At 37.4% G+C, this 20,703-nt stretch overlaps 1 protein-coding gene across 1 annotated transcript in view; it reads right to left on the minus strand.

The window, feature by feature from the left end:
• Window positions 1-16,795, minus strand: part of LOC128188049 (uncharacterized) — a 17,113-nt gene extending 318 nt beyond the window's left edge. Inside the window, exons 1-17 of the mRNA XM_052858831.1 lie at window positions 16,733-16,795; window positions 16,360-16,431; window positions 16,178-16,280; window positions 15,971-16,038; window positions 15,686-15,755; window positions 14,124-14,342; window positions 12,879-13,088; window positions 4,270-4,452; window positions 4,020-4,112; window positions 3,744-3,837; window positions 3,380-3,459; window positions 3,140-3,289; window positions 2,610-2,762; window positions 2,153-2,307; window positions 1,673-1,740; window positions 1,419-1,567; window positions 1-1,019 (exon numbers count right to left, since the gene is read on the minus strand). The exon at window positions 1-1,019 is cut by the window's left edge and continues 318 nt beyond it. Coding sequence (XP_052714791.1) covers window positions 1-1,019; window positions 1,419-1,567; window positions 1,673-1,740; window positions 2,153-2,307; window positions 2,610-2,762; window positions 3,140-3,289; window positions 3,380-3,459; window positions 3,744-3,837; window positions 4,020-4,112; window positions 4,270-4,452; window positions 12,879-13,088; window positions 14,124-14,342; window positions 15,686-15,755; window positions 15,971-16,038; window positions 16,178-16,280; window positions 16,360-16,431; window positions 16,733-16,764 — 2,918 coding nt within the window. The 5' untranslated portion in view covers window positions 16,765-16,795. The remainder of the gene's footprint in view (window positions 1,020-1,418; window positions 1,568-1,672; window positions 1,741-2,152; window positions 2,308-2,609; window positions 2,763-3,139; window positions 3,290-3,379; window positions 3,460-3,743; window positions 3,838-4,019; window positions 4,113-4,269; window positions 4,453-12,878; window positions 13,089-14,123; window positions 14,343-15,685; window positions 15,756-15,970; window positions 16,039-16,177; window positions 16,281-16,359; window positions 16,432-16,732) is intronic.
• Window positions 16,796-20,703: the final 3,908 nt, after the last annotated feature.

Genomic DNA, 20,703 nt, shown 5'->3' on the forward strand with positions numbered 1-20,703 from the left:
GGAGCTCTAAGCTTAGTGGTCCCTTTTCTGAGTTCACTACCAGCACCAGAAGTACTTTCATTACAACTTGAAGTTCTGTCAGGATTATCTTTCCTAGTCTCTGATTTCATACCTCCACTGTTTTTTGTATTCACTTTGTCAGTTTCCTCTTGATTGGAGGATGGTGATCCCTCCCCTAATCTTTTGTTAGGCCTCTGGTTTTGATCTGAAGTATTTCTATTCATTTTATCCCCATACCCTGTGAAAGGTTTGCTTGTTCCTGGTTGATCTCTTTTTTCCCTTGGACTTCTAGGTTCGAAGTCTTTTCTGCTGTGTTTTCCGCCTGACATAGGCCTCGTTTCATTCCTGTCTCTACCAACCCTTCCATCACCTCCTCTGGGTGGCTGTCCAAACCCTCTTCTCGAGTCTTCCTTTCTTCCCATTCTATCTCCTTTATCATGCTGGAGTCTTTCAGGTGGTTGTCCAAATCCTTTCCTAGTTTCTCTTTGTGTAGATGAATCTTTGCTGTTTCCAGTGTCTTTCTGATTTCTTGGTGATCTTTGTTGACCAGACTCATGGTGTCCTTGATCAGATTTCCTGATCTGACCCGACCTTGGTCTTCCAAAACCTTTTTTGGTGTCTTCATTGTTTCTCTTTTCATTAATGCTATCCTTTGACATTACTGCTGCAGCATTTTCTTCCACTCCTCCAGTTTCATGACTTTCACTTGGGTTTCTCTCTGCCCTTTGGGATGACTTGGGTTTTCCAAAACCTCTCCTTTCTTGAGACTTGTTTGAAGTTACTTCATCCGCATTCTTTTCAATTAAGGAGTCATTTTTTTTATTGTCCGTATGGGATTTTCCTGATTGATCTTCATCACTGTGATGATTCCCTGGGTGAGACTGTGTGTCTCTGGCCCTACTCAAGCGGTCATTGACCCCTGATCTCTGGTTAACTGGCCTACCCCTGCCACGCCCCCTGCGGTCCTTGGGAACAAATCTTTGCCTGTGAGCCTCCTCATGGTAGGAATCTAAGGTCCCCTGATAAAAAAATTACAACATGTAAATACCTGTATATAATATATATATGTGAATAATACATGTATATACATGTATGTGCCTGTATTTACTATACACATGTATATACCTGACAGTGTGTATGTAATATATACATCTAAATAATTGTATATAATGTCAGACCAACTAATCATTTTTCCTAACAAAATTCATTCTAGGAGCAGTTTTAAAAATAAATGCACATGTATTTAGTTACCTTAAACTCATCACCATCATGTTATAAAATACAATTTTGAATTTATTGGGAGAAATTTTATTAATGTATGAATGTACATAATTGTAAATTAAAGTCATAAACCATACGTACACAGAGCTTCATTTTGAAGAATGGTGTCCTGTCATTACAAATCACTTTAAGCTTACCTGCTCAGGTGTAAATCCAGGTTGAGACTGTAGATAGGATAGAAGAGCTTTATAAATAAACTTATACTGGGGCTCCGTCTGTATCATGCCTGGGCGCTGCGACCTGACCTTCAGTACTGTCTTCTGAATATCAAGGTCACAATCCAATCCTACAGCATAACATTAACTTATTAACTCTTCAGTATTACAACAATTTTACAAAATTAAAAATGATATTGTGCAAACCTCCTGAACAATATAAGAAATAGGCTCACCTTCTTCCTTTATTTGATGAATAAGTGCTTCTATAACCACCAAAGTTCCTGTCCGCCCAAGTCCAGCACTACAAATATTTTGTAAATATTAGAATGACCTAATACCGGCCACTGACCTTCATTACTTTGTCACTGACCTTACTAAGTTTTACCCCTGATAGATTACTCTGTGTAAGATCTAAAATCTGACCATGAGAGCATATAATTTATTTGATTAGATGTGTTTGACCTTGATAACTTTGACGCTGACCTTAGTTAATTTTTATCCTGACCTTCGCTAATCCTGACCCCATATAAGTTTGACCATGACATTAAATCAAGTTAACCTTGACATAGGATCAGTTTGGCCCTGACCTTAGATTAGTTTTGCTCTGACCCAAGATAATTCTTACTATAGACAAGTTTGACTATGACCATTGATAAGTTTGACCTTATCCATAGATAAGTTTAACCCTGACCCTGGATAAGTTTGACCCTGACCTGCAATGGATGACCATGGGGCCAGCCTCTGTTAGCTCCGCCTGCTTGCTGTTGACAGTTGCCAAGAAGTCAATAATTGCGGCAGGGTTTTTAGGAACACCAAAATCTGGCCATGCTGTGAAGTTAAACTGGTACACCAATCTGGATCCTTCCCCCTGTGAAACACAGCAACATGTTAATTTTTCAGGGGACAAAATTTAATAAAAAAAAAAATACTAATGAAATCAACAAAACCATCCTTACTTATATTTGTACATAGAATTCAATGGTATACAAGATGTTTTATAATAAAGTTTTTATTACATTTTGGCCAGGAGTGGATAATTTGAGATTTATCAACTCATGGCCATATCATGCAAAAAAGTGAAATAAAAACTAATTCATTACAATCTGAAAATGTACCACTAGCATTCATTAAGATCATTAACAACTATCCTAGGAACTGTACTGCACTAACCTGCCCCTCCCCTGACAGTCTGGTCACCTCCAGCTCACGCAGGACATAGTCTCGGTGTGGAGTGACAGACTGACCTTTGACCTGGAACTTATAATTCTGTCCCTCCAGGAGCCTTTCTTCTCCCTCCTCACACCAGTAACGCGACACCTTGACCTATAAGTTGTAATCACTGGTTAAATAATGTTACTATAGGGACTGATCTCAGTTTCACTGGACAAGTTTTGTCCTGCTCACTCTCCTTAACATTAACACAGTAACCCTAGACCCAAATACATTGGAATTTTGACCAATTATGATTTATCTCTTAAATAATATGACAATTTATAATATTAATACAGAGAAAAGTTATTAAATGACTTTAAAATAACAAAATCTGATTAATTTGTGATATCAACTTATAATTACGGTAGTAAATTATCAAGATAATGACTGTAAATATTTTAATAACTTTCGGGTTATCCTGTACACACTGAAAAGTTTTTATCATAATTAAGAGACATTTCATTTCTTACAATAGAATAAACACTAACCCTGTCATCTTCCACAGCCTTGGTTGCCATGACGATGACCTGTGACCTCTCCTGCCAGACCATCCTCCAGAAGTCACCCACGGTCTCGGACAGACAGCCCTGGGTCGCGATCAGCCGACCTCCATCTGCTCTAGATGTCTCGCTGGTAATCTACAGGGACACATCACCAGATAGAAGGAAATCAATCTTATCAACTTCACAAATGCAACTGTGTATTACATGTATGCATATTTTACATACCTGTATGTATGCTGCACAGATGTAATCTGACCCTTTGACTTCTGAATCTCCATCCTTCAAAACAACTCTGGTGTCATCATCTGCAACCAAGCAAACGATCATGACAATTATCTTATTCCCTAAATCATGATTTATCAACTTTTGTCTGAAAGATTTGAATGATTTCAGGTGTTATGAAATGTAGCTGATTAGTGAGTCCGTACTCAAGATCTAAACAGGAAATGTTACATATGCATGACAACCTCAACTATTCTAGCCACATTTTCAAGCTCTACATAGGAGTAGAATGTTCTGGTGAGCCTTGTCCACCTTGATGAACAAGCCCCAGGTGTAAATAGGTTCTACACCTGTACAAGCAACTCACAAGGCACCAGGTGCTTGACCCTGTTTTTGTGTCGGTTTTCTGGCCGCTGACCCTCTTTTTTACTCCCCCCTGGAGCTCCACGCCTGTTCAAGTTCTAAAACAGAGGAATACACAAAAATTTATAAAGCTATCAAATTTCAAGGAAAAAATAAATTTTTCAAATACATGCAACTGTTTGATCCTGTCTGTTTCTGTGGTTTGAGCCTGTGCCCTCTACCTTACAACGTCTACACTACACATACATGTAAGAAACAAAAGAAAAGAGTGCACTGATACCTCAAACTCTTCTGAGAACCTAGTCCATCTTCTGTCAAATTCTCTCTCCAGCATCTGGATTTGCTGTGGAAGCCTGCTAGCTTTAAATGTAGTCTGTAAGAAAATATACACATATATAATTACCATTTACAACATCCAAGGATTACTCTTTCCTTTGGACAGAAATATCTAATAGACACATAGTCTAACTTAGTAGATGTACAAAGTTGGTACGTACATAGTACAATGCGAGTAAAATTCATCAAACTACCTTTGCTTTATTAAGTATTCCAGTGTTTCTGGATTTTCCTGAATCTTTGACAGTGACATTAGTTCCTTGATCTTTAGAAGAAGCTTCTGTACTGTTTTTAGTTGAAGATTCAGTGCTGTGTTTAGTTGAAGATTCAGGATCAGTGTCTTGGATAGAAGTCAAATTTAACTCCACCACATCATCCTAAAGTAAACAAGAAATGTAAAATTATAAATTCATAAAGACAACCAAAATCCATAGGTGTTGGAAATTAACATTAAAAGGGAGGGAACTAAGGATGTCCTGTAGTACAAGTCTATGGCCTAACCTGTGTAGTGTGTACAGAGCAGGCTTGGGGCGAATTACATTGTAAAGTAATGCATTACATTACCATTACTTCATGAATTTGGGCATTAAATTACCATTACCATTACTTGATTTTCTTGAAGTAATGCATTACATTACCATTACATGAGTAAAGTAATGCATTACCATTACCATTACTTTTTTTTTTAAAGTAAAGCTAATAAAGAGTTTTTGCAAATGTTTCAAATATACAACACTCTTTAACATATCTACAGCTTCATGCTCAGTATCAGGTTCAAATTCAATGAATAAACATGAGTCATTCTTTATTTGCTCAATATATAATCATATTGTGGCAATATGAACAACATATAACATAAGTAAAATGATATTTATAGACATTTGGCATGATACAATATCAGATATGAAATAGAGACACAGGATAACATGCGTAACAAAAACAATTAATGAAATAATATTGCGGTTTTTAAAAGCTAAATATAGATATATTCCCAGATTACACAAATCTTTATAATTTTGGACACTTAATTTTATTAATTTATAAACAGATGATTTTTCCCAGTTATATTTCTTAATATGTTTTAATCGTATTTCTTTTTACGGAGTACACTTAAAGACAAAAGATTGCTGTTGCACTTTATGATCGAAGTTTCAAAGGGTTCATCTTTTAACTGCATCCTGTTAGTTTGAAAATCTTCCCAGCTATACTAAATAAATTTTCTACAGGAGCAGTCGAAGCTTGGACTGAAAAGTACTGTTTGACGATCTTTATCTTACTAATAGGATATATTAAGTGCAATAATAGAAAAAATACATGAATCTTGTATTTTCTATCAGTCCAAACTAATGTACAGTGTAATTAATATACAAGAGAGAGAGAGACAGAGAAAGAGAAAATAAGTAAGATTATTTTCAAATGGGTTATAATATTGGAAGTGATATTGATTTTCATCATGGATGGACAGTGCATTCATCATGCTTTCAAAGGTGCATGTCTGTCTCCTATTCTATTGTGACATAGCGAAGGGAAGGGGATAGGGGTGTTTAGCACTTCTTATAACAATAGATTGTTTTGATACTTAGATTATCCTTGGGGCATAGTGTGTTGTTGACACATTTCTTATTGGAGTGCAAACTAATTGGAGTAAATTGTTTAAATGATTAAAAACTCTTATCTTAATAACAACACTCTTAAAAATGTTATGAAATTGTGCTGTTATCTTTAGAAATATAAGTAATATAAACAATTCAAAAATGAATTTTAAAAAACTGTTTTTAATAAAACATGTACAATCAAAACATTTTTTTCTTAATTAGAATTATTTCTTTCTTCTTTGAAAATATATTTAATCAAATTCAATTTCAACTATTCATTTATTCATCACATTTTTTAAAGTGAACATGCATAAATATGCATAGTAATGCAAAGTAATGCCATGTAATGCCAGCATTACACTAGGTTTTGGAAAGTAATGCATTACATTAGCATTACTTGTAATGCTAATTTTGAGGCATTACACATTACTAGCATTACTTTGAAAACATGTAATGCATTGCAATGCATTACCATTACATTTAGCATTACCCCAAGCCTGGTACAGAGTATGCTCTGTAGTACAAGTCTATGGCCCTGACCTGTGTGGTATGTACAGAGTATGTCCTGTAGTACAAGTCTATGGCCCTGACCTGTGTAATGTGTATGGGAAAGGCCTGTAGTACAAGTCTATGGCCTAGCCTGTGTAATGTGTACGGAGTATGTCCTGTAGTACAAGTCTATCGCCCTGACCTGTGTAATGTGTATGGGAAAGGCCTGTAGTACAAGTCTATGGCCTAGCCTGTGTAATGTGTACGGAGTATGTCCTGTAGTACAAGTCTATGGCCCTGACCTGTGTAATGTGTATGGAGTATGGCGTGTAGTACAAGTTTTTGGCCCTGACCTGTATAATGTGTACGGAGTATGTCCTGTAGTACAAGTCTATCGCCCTGACCTGTGTAATGTGTATGGGAAAGGCCTGTAGTACAAGTCTATGGCCTAGCCTGTGTAATGTGTACAGAGTATGTTCTGTAGTAAAAGTTTATGGCCCTGTCCTGTGCAGTGTGTACAGAGTATGCTCTGTAGTACAAGTCTATGGCCCTGACCTGTGTGGTATGTACAGAGTATGTCCTGTAGTACAAGTCTATCGCCCTGACCTGTGTAATGTGTATGGGGTATGTCCTGTAGTACAAGTCTATCACCCTGACCTGTGTAATGTGTACAGAGTATGTCCTGTAGTACAAGTTTATGGACCTGACCTGTGTAATGTGTATGGAGTTTGTCCTGTAGTACAAGTCTATCGCCCTGACCTGTGTAACATGTATGGAGTATGTCCTGTAGTACAAGTCTTCGCCCTGACCTGTGTGGTATGTACAGAGTATGCTCTGTAGTACAAGTCTATCACCCTGACCTGTGTAATGTGTACAGAGTAAGTCCTGTAGTACAAGTCTATCGCCCTGACCTGTGTAATGTGTACGGAGTATGTCCTGAAGTACAAGTCTATCGCCCTGACCTGTGTAATGTGTACAGAGTATGTCGTGTAGTACAAGTTTATGGCCCTGACCTGTGTAGTGTGTATGGAGTATGTCCTGTAGTACAAGTCTATCGCCCTGACCTGTGTGGTGTGTTCAGAGTATGTCTTGTAGTACAAGTCTATCGCCCTGACCTGTGTGGTGTGTTCAGAGTATGTCTTGTAGTACAAGTCTATCGCCCTGACCTGTGTAGTGTGTATGGAGTATGCTCTGTAGTACAAGTCTATGGCCCTGACCTGTGTGGTATGTACAGAGTATGTCCTGTAGTACAAGTCTATGGCCCTGACCTGTGTAATGTGTATGGGAAAGGCCTGTAGTACAAGTCTATGGCCTAGCCTGTGTAATGTGTACGGAGTATGTCCTGTAGTACAAGTCTATCGCCCTGACCTGTGTAATGTGTATGGGAAAGGCCTGTAGTACAAGTCTATGGCCTAGCCTGTGTAATGTGTACGGAGTATGTCCTGAAGTGCAAGTCTATGGCCCTGACCTGTGTAACATAAATGGAGTATGTCCTGTAGTACAAGTTTATGGCCCTGACCCATGTATATACAGAGTATGTCCTGTAGTACAAGTCTATGGCCCTGACCCATGTAATGTGTACAGAGTATGTCCTGTAGTACAAGTCTATTGTCCTGACCTGTGTAGTATGTACAGAGTATGTCCTGTAGTACAAGTTTATGGCCCTGACCTGTGTAATGTGTATGAAGTATGTCCTGCAGTACAAGTCTATCGCCCTGACCTGTGTAACATGTATGGAGTATGTCGTGTAATACAAGTTTATGGCCCTGACCTGTGTAGTGTGTATGGAGTATGTCCTGTAGTACAAGTCTATCGCCCTGACCTGTGTGGTGTGTTCAGAGTATGTCTTGTAGTACAAGTCTATCGCCCTGACCTGTGTAATGTGTATGGAGTATGGCGTGTAGTACAAGTTTTTGGCCCTGACCTGTATAATGTGTACAGAGTATGTCCTGTAGTACAAGTTTATGGCCCTGACCTGTGTGGTGTGTACAGAGTATGTATTGTAGTACAAGTCTATCGCCCTGACCTGTGTAATGTGTACAGAGTATGTTCTGTAGTAAAAGTTTATGGCCCTGTCCTGTGCAGTGTGTACAGAGTATGCTCTGTAGTACAAGTCTATGGCCCTGACCTGTGTGGTATGTACAGAGTATGTCCTGTAGTACAAGTCTATCGCCCTGACCTGTGTAATGTGTATGGGGTATGTCCTGTAGTACAAGTCTATCACCCTGACCTGTGTAATGTGTACAGAGTATGTCCTGTAGTACAAGTTTATGGACCTGACCTGTGTAATGTGCATGGAGTTTGTCCTGTAGTACAAGTCTATCGCCCTGACCTGTGTAATATGTATGGAGTATGTCCTGTAGTACAAGTCTATCGCCCTGACCTGTGTGGTATGTACAGAGTATGCTCTGTAGTACAAGTCTATCACCCTGACCTGTGTAATGTGTACAGAGTATGTCCTGTAGTACAAGTCTATCGCCCTGACCTGTGTAATGTGTACGGAGTATGTCCTGCAGTACAAGTCTATCGCCCTGACCTGTGTAATGTGTACAGAGTATGTCGTGTAGTACAAGTTTATGGCCCTGACCTGTGTAATGTGTATGGAGTATGGCGTGTAGTACAAGTTTTTGGCCCTGACCTGTATAATGTGTACAGAGTATGTCCTGTAGTACAAGTTTATGGCCCTGACCTGTGTAATGTGTACAGAGTATGTCATGTAGTACAAGTTTATGGCCCTGACCTGTGTAATGTGTATGGAGTATGGCGTGTAGTACAAGTTTTTGGCCCTGACCTGTATAATGTGTACAGAGTATGTCCTGTAGTACAAGTTTATGGCCCTGACCTGTGTGGTGTGTACAGAGTATGTCTTGTAGTACAAGTCTATCGCCCTGACCTGTGTAATGTGTACAGAGTATGTTCTGTAGTAAAAGTTTATGGCCCTGTCCTGTGCAGTGTGTACAGAGTATGCTCTGTAGTACAAGTCTATGGCCCTGACCTGTGTGGTATGTACAGAGTATGTCCTGTAGTACAAGTCTATCGCCCTGACCTGTGTAATGTGTATGGGGTATGTCCTGTAGTACAAGTCTATCACCCTGACCTGTGTAATGTGTACAGAGTATGTCCTGTAGTACAAGTTTATGGACCTGACCTGTGTAATGTGTATGGAGTTTGTCCTGTAGTACAAGTCTATCGCCCTGACCTGTGTAACATGAATGGAGTATGTCCTGTAGTACAAGTCTATCGCCCTGACCTGTGTGGTATGTACAGAGTATGCTCTGTAGTACAAGTCTATCACCCTGACCTGTGTAATGTGTACAGAGTATGTCCTGTAGTACAAGTCTATCGCCCTGACCTGTGTAATGTGTACGGAGTATGTCCTGAAGTACAAGTCTATCGCCCTGACCTGTGTAATGTGTACAGAGTATGTCGTGTAGTACAAGTTTATGGCCCTGACCTGTGTAGTGTGTATGGAGTATGTCCTGTAGTACAAGTCTATCGCCCTGACCTGTGTGGTGTGTTCAGAGTATGTCTTGTAGTACAAGTCTATCGCCCTGAACCGTTGTGGTGTGTTCAGAGTATGTCTTGTAGTACAAGTCTATCGCCCTGACCTGTGTAGTGTGTATGGAGTATGTCCTGTAGTACAAGTCTATGGCCCTGACCTGTGTGGTGTGTTCAGAGTATGTCTTGTAGTACAAGTCTATCGCCCTGACCTGTGTAATGTGTATGGAGTATGGCGTGTAGTACAAGTTTTTGGCCCTGACCTGTATAATGTGTACAGAGTATGTCCTGTAGTACAAGTTTATGGCCCTGACCTGTGTGGTGTGTACAGAGTATGTCTTGTAGTACAAGTCTATCGCCCTGACCTGTGTAATGTGTACAGAGTATGTTCTGTAGTAAAAGTCTATGGCCCTGACCTTAGTAATGTGTACAGAGTATGTCCTGTAGTACAAGTCTATGGCCCTGACCTTAGTAATGTGTACAGAGTATGTCCTGTAGTACAAGTTTATGGCCCTGACCTGTGTAATGTGTATGGGCTATGTCCTGTAGTACAAGCCTATCGCCCTGACCTGTGTAATGTGTACAAAGTATGTCCTGTAGTACAAGTTTATGGACCTGACCTGTGTAATGTGTATGGAGTTTGTCCTGTAGTACAAGTCTATCACCCTGACCTGTGTAATGTGTACAGAGTATGTCCTGTAGTACAAGTCTATCGCCCTGACCTGTGTAATGTGTACGGAGTATGTCCTGAAGTACAAGTCTATCGCCCTGACCTGTGTAATGTGTACAGAGTATGTCGTGTAGTACAAGTTTATTGCCCTGACCTGTGTAGTGTGTATGGAGTATGTCCTGTAGTACAAGTCTATCGCCCTGACCTGTGTGGTGTGTTCAGAGTATGTCTTGTAGTACAAGTCTATCGCCCTGACCTGTGTGGTGTGTTCAGAGTATGTCTTGTAGTACAAGTCTATCGCCCTGACCTGTGTAGTGTGTATGGAGTATGTCCTGTAGTACAAGTCTATGGCCCTGACCTGTGTGGTGTGTTCAGAGTATGTCTTGTAGTACAAGTCTATCGCCCTGACCTGTGTAATGTGTATGGAGTATGGCGTGTAGTACAAGTTTTTGGCCCTGACCTGTATAATGTGTACAGAGTATGTCCTGTAGTACAAGTTTATGGCCCTGACCTGTGTGGTGTGTACAGAGTATGTCTTGTAGTACAAGTCTATCGCCCTGACCTGTGTAATGTGTACAGAGTATGTTCTGTAGTAAAAGTTTATGGCCCTGATCTGTGTTGTGTGTACAGAGTATGCTCTGTAGTACAAGTCTATGGCCCTGACCTTAGTAATGTGTACAGAGTATGTCCTGTAGTACAAGTTTATGGCCCTGACCTGTGTAATGTGTACAGAGTATGTCCTGTAGTACAAGTTTATGGCCCTGACCTGTGTAATGTGTATGGAGTATGTCCTGTAGTACAAGTCTATCGCCCTGACCTGTGTAATGTGTATGGAGTATGTCCTGTAGTACAAATCTATTGCCCTGACCAGTGTAATGTGTACGGAGTATGTCCTGAAGTACAAATCTATCGCCCTGATCTGTGTAATGTGTACAGAGTATGTCCTGTAGTACAAGTCTATCGCCCTGACCTGTGTAGTGTGTACAGAGTATGTCCTGTAGTACAAGTCTATCGCCCTGACCTGTGTGGTGTGTTCAGAGTATGTCTTGTAGTACAAGTCTATCGCCCTGACCTGTGTAGTGTGTATGGAGTATGTCCTGTAGTACAAGTCTATGGCCCTGACCTGTGTGGTGTGTTCAGAGTATGTCTTGTAGTACAAGTCTATCGCCCTGACCTGTGTAATGTGTATGGAGTATGGCGTGTAGTACAAGTTTTTGGCCCTGACCTGTATAATGTGTACAGAGTATGTCCTGTAGTACAAGTTTATGGCCCTGACCTGTGTGGTGTGTACAGAGTATGTCTTGTAGTACAAGTCTATAGCCCTGACCTGTGTAATGTGTACAGAGTATGTTCTGTAGTAAAAGTTTATGGCCCTGATCTGTGTTGTGTGTACAGAGTATGCTCTGTAGTACAAGTCTATGGCCCTGACCTTAGTAATGTGTACAGAGTATGTCCTGTAGTACAAGTTTATGGCCCTGACCTGTGTAATGTGTACAGAGTATGTCCTGTAGTACAAGTTTATGGCCCTGACCTGTGTAATGTGTATGGAGTATGTCCTGTAGTACAAGTCTATCGCCCTGACCTGTGTAATGTGTATGGAGTATGTCCTGTAGTACAAATCTATTGCCCTGACCAGTGTAATGTGTACGGAGTATGTCCTGAAGTACAAATCTATCGCCCTGATCTGTGTAATGTGTACAGAGTATGTCCTGTAGTACAAGTCTATCGCCCTGACCTGTGTAGTGTGTACAGAGTATGTCCTGTAGTACAAGTCTATCGCCCTGACCTGTGTGGTGTGTTCAGAGTATGTCTTGTAGTACAAGTCTATCGCCCTGACCTGTGTAGTGTGTATGGAGTATGTCCTGTAGTACAAGTCTATGGCCCTGACCTGTGTGGTGTGTTCAGAGTATGTCTTGTAGTACAAGTCTATCGCCCTGACCTGTGTAATGTGTATGGAGTATGGCGTGTAGTACAAGTTTTTGGCCCTGACCTGTATAATGTGTACAGAGTATGTCCTGTAGTACAAGTTTATGGCCCTGACCTGTGTGGTGTGTACAGAGTATGTCTTGTAGTACAAGTCTATCGCCCTGACCTGTGTAATGTGTACAGAGTATGTTCTGTAGTAAAAGTTTATGGCCCTGATCTGTGTTGTGTGTACAGAGTATGCTCTGTAGTACAAGTCTATGGCCCTGACCTTAGTAATGTGTACAGAGTATGTCCTGTAGTACAAGTTTATGGCCCTGACCTGTGTAATGTGTACAGAGTATGTCCTGTAGTACAAGTTTATGGCCCTGACCTGTGTAATGTGTATGGAGTATGTCCTGTAGTACAAGTCTATCGCCCTGACCTGTGTAATGTGTATGGAGTATGTCCTGTAGTACAAGTCTATTGCCCTGACCAGTGTAATGTGTACGGAGTATGTCCTGAAGTACAAATCTATTGCCCTGACCAGTGTAATGTGTACAGAGTATGTCCTGTAGTACAAGTCTATCGCCCTGACCTGTGTAGTGTGTACAGAGTATGTCCTGTAGTACAAGTCTATCGCCCTGACCTGTGTAATGAGGAACTTGTTCCTCTCCTCCTGTACATCAATCACTCCTCCCCTCTCTCTCTGTCTCCTCAGGAGCCTGGACATCTCCCTCTGCCAGGTCCTCAACTCAGCTGTGGGGTAAAAGTTCAAGGACTGGTCCTGGGGGGTTGTTTCCCCGGTGTAAAGGTCAACATTACACTCCATCTCCTCCCGACACACAGGACAAGGAACCTAGAAAAGCAAACACGACGGAACATATAATGGTAATAGAAAACAGATAAGTAAAAATTCTCCTACTGTTCAATTTTTCTGAAATTTAAATATTTTTTTCTTTCGGATAGAACCTGTAAATATTTAAAATTTTAAAGAAATATGACCACACAATTTATGCCCACATTGCCTTAAACCTTCCATTTCAACCTTTCGGCAGAGTGTTAGAATTTGCATGCCAACACTTTTGAAGTTATGACTAGTGTTTATGAGCTATTCACACAAGAAATCTTTCTGTTATTTAAACACATTGAAATGTATTCTAACTAGTAACAAAAAGTAAGTTCTGAGTGTTGTTAATATAATGTAAGAATAGCGCTTGTGATTGATTTTTGAGGACAAAATTTTGCAACACCTAAAGGTCTCTATACAGAAATTGTAAGATTAAATTTTCAATAAAATTTAAAAACTGTATTATTGCCACGACTGAAGTATTAAGATATATCAAAATAGTGAAAATTTGACTGTGTGTTTTTGAATAATTACGATTTAAACATATATGACAGATGTAAATATTGTTATAAAACAAAGATGATGTCATCATTTTTGACCTTTGACTTTTTTATCTGACCTTGAAATTTGAAATGCATAAAGCCTAAACACTTGTAATGATTGTGTCCAAACTTACAGTCTATGAACAAAAGTTACACATTGAATGATATGAGGATAAATTGCACATAGATCAAATGAAAACCATTCAAATGTAGGTTTCAAAATTATCAAAATATGCTGTATCTCAATTTTTTTCTGCTTTGAGTTAATTATTTGTTTTGGTTAAGATAATGAATCGAGATTAATTTTTACAAAATATTTAGCCATTATTTTGCGCATTTGAGAAAATATTTCAAATAATGAATTTCAAGGGTGTTTTGTTCTACTTTAAACAGAAATTCAGTTGTGTATGAACATGTCAAGCATAAGATAATTGTAAAGTGGGAAAATATGTGCATTAATGGACTTTGTCAATACAAAAAGATTAATAATTGAATTATTAACCTTTGTCTGGCCTCCGTCGTCTTGCTGGTGGGTGGGTCTAGACTGGTTCTCCTGTTGGATGGAGGCCAGTACATGTCTGACATAACGGGCCAGACAATGGCAGTGAAAGTAGTGGTAGCAGTGGGTCTTGGTGAACTCCTCACCCTCGTGGAAGTGTTCGTAACAGATGGTACAGGGGCAGTGGGGGATGTTTCCCTCAGTCAACTTCTCTTTGGCCAACTGTTTAAGTAGTCATTAAATGTGAAAGGGTCAATCAATGTCTGTTGTTAAAAATTGTCTTCAGTGTTTCATAAATGTTAGCAGATTAATAGCTTAGCAGACTTCGTCTCATATTTTTCAATGATAAAAAAATCATTATTAGGGCTTTTTGACTTTCCGTCAAAAAGACCTATTGTTTTTGTTCTGTTTTATTATTATTCTCGACAACGATTTTTTGAAAACGGAACCGAAAAATAAAAATTTAATGTTGAATTCTTTCGCAATTGTTTAGTTCTCCTGTATGTCCCTTTTTGAAATTCAGGTCTATATACAGGTACTTCCGGTTTACCGATGCAAAATACAAAATATTAAAAGGACCTTTGTATCTATTTTATTTTTTGATTATAAACTAAGAAATTTTGGATTTAGATATTTCATAGTATGATATACAAAATCGTAAGCGACAACTTTTTTCTATCTCTTACTGTTTTTGAGACATTAGACTTCAAACTATAAAAAAAAGAGGGGATGAAAAAAGTAAAAATTGAAAAAACCACCAAATTTTTTAAATGAGGAATGGGAAATGTAAAAATTGTCATAATTATCATATATTTTAAGTTTCGTTTAAAACCATTGAGAACTTCCGTTTTTATAAGTTGATAAAAAATCTTCTATGGGTGTTTTAATGTTAAACTGAATTCTAATTCGCAGACTGGAAAAGGTTTTGGGATTAAAATTTTGGAAGATAAGGGATCTACAGGGGTCAAAGTAGAAAACAGCCCTTTAGCTGTATCTTTCTTTTTTATCCGAATTTTAAAATCTTTTTGGTTTTTAGTTTTGAGTAAAGAGTACAATTTAAAAATTATGGTCCATAGGGCCACTTTTAGATGTTTAAAGGGCCTAAATATTGAAACTTTTTAAAAGTTGAAAAAATTATTTAGAAAGAGTTATCTCCCTTTGCTCAATGAACGTAGAACATAAATACTCTAGGCATACCAAGTTTTCTATTCGAGAAATGAATACTTACTCTTTTATGATTTTTTGGAAATATTCTTTTAAAAATTAAAAGTTCATGTATATTTCCTTTTAAAGTTTTGAAGTTATCTTTTTTTAAAGTTCTGAAGTTATCTTTTTGTGACATTGCATTACTTATAAGTTTATATTTAGGCAACTGATTATACTAAGGTGGTGAAGAATTTGTAAATAAAAAAAAATATATATGATTTTACCAAACATTTTCAATCAAAAAGGGGAAAGGGGATGTCAAAAAGCCCTTACTCTTTGTTGAAGACAAAAAAAGTTCTAGTTTAAGTTTAATTTCTCTTGCCTTTTAAAAAGAAGTTTACTACTATTCAATCTCTAACCTCAATCAGATCATACAGCATGGGTCCTCCCTGGAGTTCTGTTGCCAAGGTAACCAATGATTCCTGTAACCTATAAAATATTTAAGAATATAAAAATTAATTTCACCTACTGAATGACCAATTTTTTAATTTACACTAAAAATATACTGACTGATTAGAAATACAGTTTTCTAATTAAACATTTGATATGAATTCCTTTAATTCAGAAGTATATTTGTAATATTTCTCATCATGTATTTTCTTTACTAAATGACTGGTTGTGTAATGACCATTTTATCTACTGACCTATTGACCTCTTCCTCACCAATGCCTCGAGGATTCTTGATATTAATCGTTGGAATTTCATGAGGATACTAAAAGCAAACAATCAATAGCATGTTCAACATCCGAAAAAACCCCTACAAGATGACCATATTGTGCAGAGAATATCTGTTAAATCTCAGCAATATTGATCCATTGTTTTAGACAGAGGGATACTGCTTTCTTCTATACCTGTTGTGATAGCTCTAGTTCCAGTGTAATACACACATACTTTTTCTCTTCCTCGTCTCCAGTAGATGGGTGTAACCTCAGACTGATCACCTCGGGCTGGCTCCTGTCAAACAGTTACATTGTTTAGATTCTAGATTTACATGATTATCAGAAATCGCCTTACTGAAATAATAGATATTTACCTCTCAGATAATGATATATTCAGTTCTTCAATGTAAATAGATTTCAGCACCTCTAACTCTTCATCAATTCCACTAGAAAAAGAAAATTATTTAACATTTCAAAAATACACAATCTTCAACTAACATTAACGTTGTATATGAAAATATAAACATACTATCAATTTATGTTACAGTTCCAAGACTTTTTTCTTTTTTTTAATCTAACACTTGTTCTATATTTTTAACAACAAAGACTGGTATTTTCTGTCTTAAATTCGATTTTAATCAACCAATCATCACCATACACACATGCAATAAACTTTAACAACACAAAAGTACTGTTAAATTGGAGACAGAGAATACTATTTAACTGTATTTATCAGACTACACATGCCTGATTTCTAACACATCGACGTCGTCAGCCATTTTCACTCCCAACGCATCTCGATCCCGATGAAATATTAAACATTCTCTCATCATCTCCCGATAAATATATGTACGTACATGTACACACCAAAAGTTTAAAGTTTGTCATTTTTTTCTTTTGTTCTTATATATTTCATTTAAAAAGGAATTATTTATAAAGGTTTTCTTGTGTTATTTTCTGTCAGATTTTAAAGAAATTTGCATTGGCTACCGTGATTAGATTCAAATTGCCCTTTTTGACATGTACATTGAAATACTAGACTAAGTAGTTTTTTGACTTACTCATTTGTAAAATTTGATACTTCAAACACAACCCAAAGATATTTTTAAGAGCTCTACTAATGTTTCATTTGCAAAATGCGAGCCGAAAAATCTTACTTTGAATTTTTATGAACAAAAGGTTGGTAAAATATTTTAAAAATATGATAAAAAAAAAAAAAGCTAGAGAAATTCTAAACTCATCAACTTATCCAGGTCCTTCAAAAATTGATCAAAGGGCTACTTTTTAACAATTCTTTTAAAAATGTTGGTTTTAATAAAAGATTCAGTCAGAGACATAAATAACTTATTTATGTCTCTGATTCAGTGAGAAGAAAACAATAAATGACATACATGTACTTTTGTCACTTGGGTTTATATAGATGTATGTTGCTTTCTCTTTCTTATGCCAAGTTAACTTAACCACACAGCCAACACATTAGACCGAACACATAATAATTTAAACTCACATCCAATGTCAGTTTGTGGTCCAGAATTTGAACTGAATTAGATCTCTAACTGTTACACTCCGAATTTTTATTGTCCATTTGTCTGTCTGTGACTTTTGTCTAGCTGCAATACAGTAGCCCTCACTTATTTTTTTTATCTGACATTTCCAGCAAAAAGGGGGAGAGACCTAGGGCTTTGCAATATTGCAGCTAACTTTAGTAGACTTGACCGTATCTCATACAAACCGTATAGACTTACCATCTCCTTAGCTTTTTCGACATCGACCGTCCAAAAAGCTACACAGGTTAAAGATCAAGGTCACTGATTGATTTTTATGTGTATCATCGACGTCGTCTGGATATCGTTTTTCACAAACAATTTTAACGTACAACACGCAATGTTCTTTATTTCAATAATTATATCAACATATACAATATAATGTGCAACATAACTTTGTAAATATTCACGTGATATTATCTGTGATGTTATTGTTTGTAAAATGAAATGTTTCTTCACGATGAACTTGACTTATCTTGTACTGTCAAGATTCATTCTTCATTACATATAGAAGATGTACAGGTGTGTATATATATATATATATATATATATATATATATATATATATATATATATATATATATATATATATATATATATATATATATATATATATATATATATATACACACACACACACACACACACACACACACACACACACATACGTGTAAGCGGTGCCAATCCAACACCTGCATTCCCCACCCTCCAAATGGACACTATCATTTGTACTCACTCAAATTAAAAACGAAAAACACCATTGAACTCATTTTTGTTTCAGGATTGTTATGATCGGTTGCAATTTCTTCTATTTTTACTTTTCTTTACCTTGACTTGGCGCCTGCTAAATAAACACTAGATTTACACATCCAATTGAACACCTCTTAAACACACGTTCAAGTGAACATCTTTATACACACTTTCAATACAACTCCACAAATCCATATACACCCAATCAATTGAACACCCCATTAAAACGCGTCCAAAATCTCTATATCACATATATTCCAGAGTATTGCATTAAAATGAACTTTATTTATTTTACAACAATTGATAAACAACTTATATTATTATTTGTTGGCACGGATGTAAGCGCGAGCGGATAATTGACGTGGGAGGAAGTCGGAGTGCCCAGAGAAAACCCACGTGTCCAAGCGGGCGACCGCCATACCCTTTCACATCCAAACACTGTCGATCATGGGGATCGAACTCAGGTCGCAGCGGTGATAAGCAAGTGCATTGTCAACTGCGCTTCTTGGAAAGTCAAATATTGCATTAACAACATTAAGAGCTGACTATATGTATGTATACTCGTTCATGCTCCCTAATTACATGAACTCTTAGAAAATATATTTGTTTTTCATTAGCAACATTTGAATATGAACATTTGTCTCTTTCAACAAAGAATTTGATACATGATAGAATTCATATTATGTAACTTTTTAAAAACATTTGCATATTAATATCTCAATTCAAATATCAATGATAAAATGAAACAAATGTATCAATCTAATATGGAAAAATAAAGAAAATGAATAGAACATTGATGGCCATTCCGCATACCTGTAAAGCCCCTACAAATTAAACCTTCAAAATTAAAAACCCCTTTCACAGTTGGCGCACGAGCTGAAGCGACAAAATATTCAAGCGACCGAAAAAATAGATAAAGTTAGCAAACTGTTGCCAAACTAATCGCATATGAAAAAGTACTCTATGAAATTCGAACGATTCGGAGCGACCGTTGTGCGATATAAATGCATTGAATCTTGCGATATATCTTGCGTCTATATGCAAGTGTTGTACAATGAAAGCGAGTGTTGTAAGATAATGCGAAAGGATCGCATGAAAAACCAAATGATCAGACGATTGAACGTGCGGCAATGCCATAGGGCGAACGACGCTCGTCCGATCATGCGTATCATCATACGAATTCTCGTACGAGTCAGAGGGGATATATACTGTATACCGCCAATTTCCGATACCCGTCAGTAGGGATAGTTGAATGCAAGACAAGATACCGCCCGAAAAGATTAGAAAAGCAACACCCAAAATCAAGGTTAATTGTGTCCTTAAACTATATAAGGAGACCTATTCGCCTCAGTTTTATTTTCGCTCATTTTGCTCTTTTTGTCAGTAAGCGGATTAAAACTTGGCAAATTCTAATGTCTCATATCATCTCTATTTTACAACAACATTGTTGGGGCGAATGCAAGGCAAAGCAAACCCGTAAGTAGAAGCGAAAATATCACGGGGCGAAAATAACACTGTATCTTGTACGTACTAGTGGCAAAGCATGTAAACTAAAACCAAAAATCTTGCATTGATAGTAAAACGCTGCAAGATTACATATTCACGTTGAGCAACAGTCTCATGGTCGTTCTTATGAGAGTTCTTTTAATTGAAAAAAGTTAAACCAACTTTTAATTATAAAAAAAAACCACACTTACACCCGTGTCCGGTATTTCAATGATTGTAAAGATAACCGTTCGTTGGTTTGACACGTAGTCAAAGTCAAGAACTGTCTGCCTCGTCTATATCACACAACAGAAAACAGACTTAATTTTATAGATGGTGTGAACTACCTACAGCAGGATTGTATATGTGTCAATTTCAGTCTAAGGAAGATGTTTATGAAGTGTAATGTCAAAGAAAATCTCTATTGTAGTAAGTTTTAAACATTGCTTCATTCTACCCACTTAGTTTACAAATTTGAGTATATATTTTTTCTATTACTCATACATATACAGGCTTAAACACGTACATCCCAGGCACGTAGCATCGATTTTCTCTCAACAAACATTTAATTTGGATTACATATGAATCAGCATGCACATGGAGTCCCCTCCTCTTTTTGGGAGCACGTAAAAAATTAAAGTAAATTGAAAGAAATTAACAATGAAAATGTGCTATAAATTGATAAATACGCCCCCTCCAATATATAGCAATAGATATAATTTTCACGATTTTGAAAATTTGCATTATTCTCCATATTGTCAAGATTTTTTTATAAGGTCCCCCCCTTTTCAAACATGATGCAGGCAAAAATTCAATTTCAAATTGTTGAGCTTTCCGAATTTAGAAAATTTTTCCAGCCGATTGAATTTTGATATTTCTTGTTACCGGAAATGCCGAGACAGGGAAAGGAAATTCCGAGGTCTTTCTGTCTTGTATTAT

Source organism: Crassostrea angulata, chromosome 6, assembly GCF_025612915.1.
Source record: "Crassostrea angulata isolate pt1a10 chromosome 6, ASM2561291v2, whole genome shotgun sequence".
Classification (NCBI taxonomy): domain Eukaryota; kingdom Metazoa; phylum Mollusca; class Bivalvia; order Ostreida; family Ostreidae; genus Magallana; species Magallana angulata.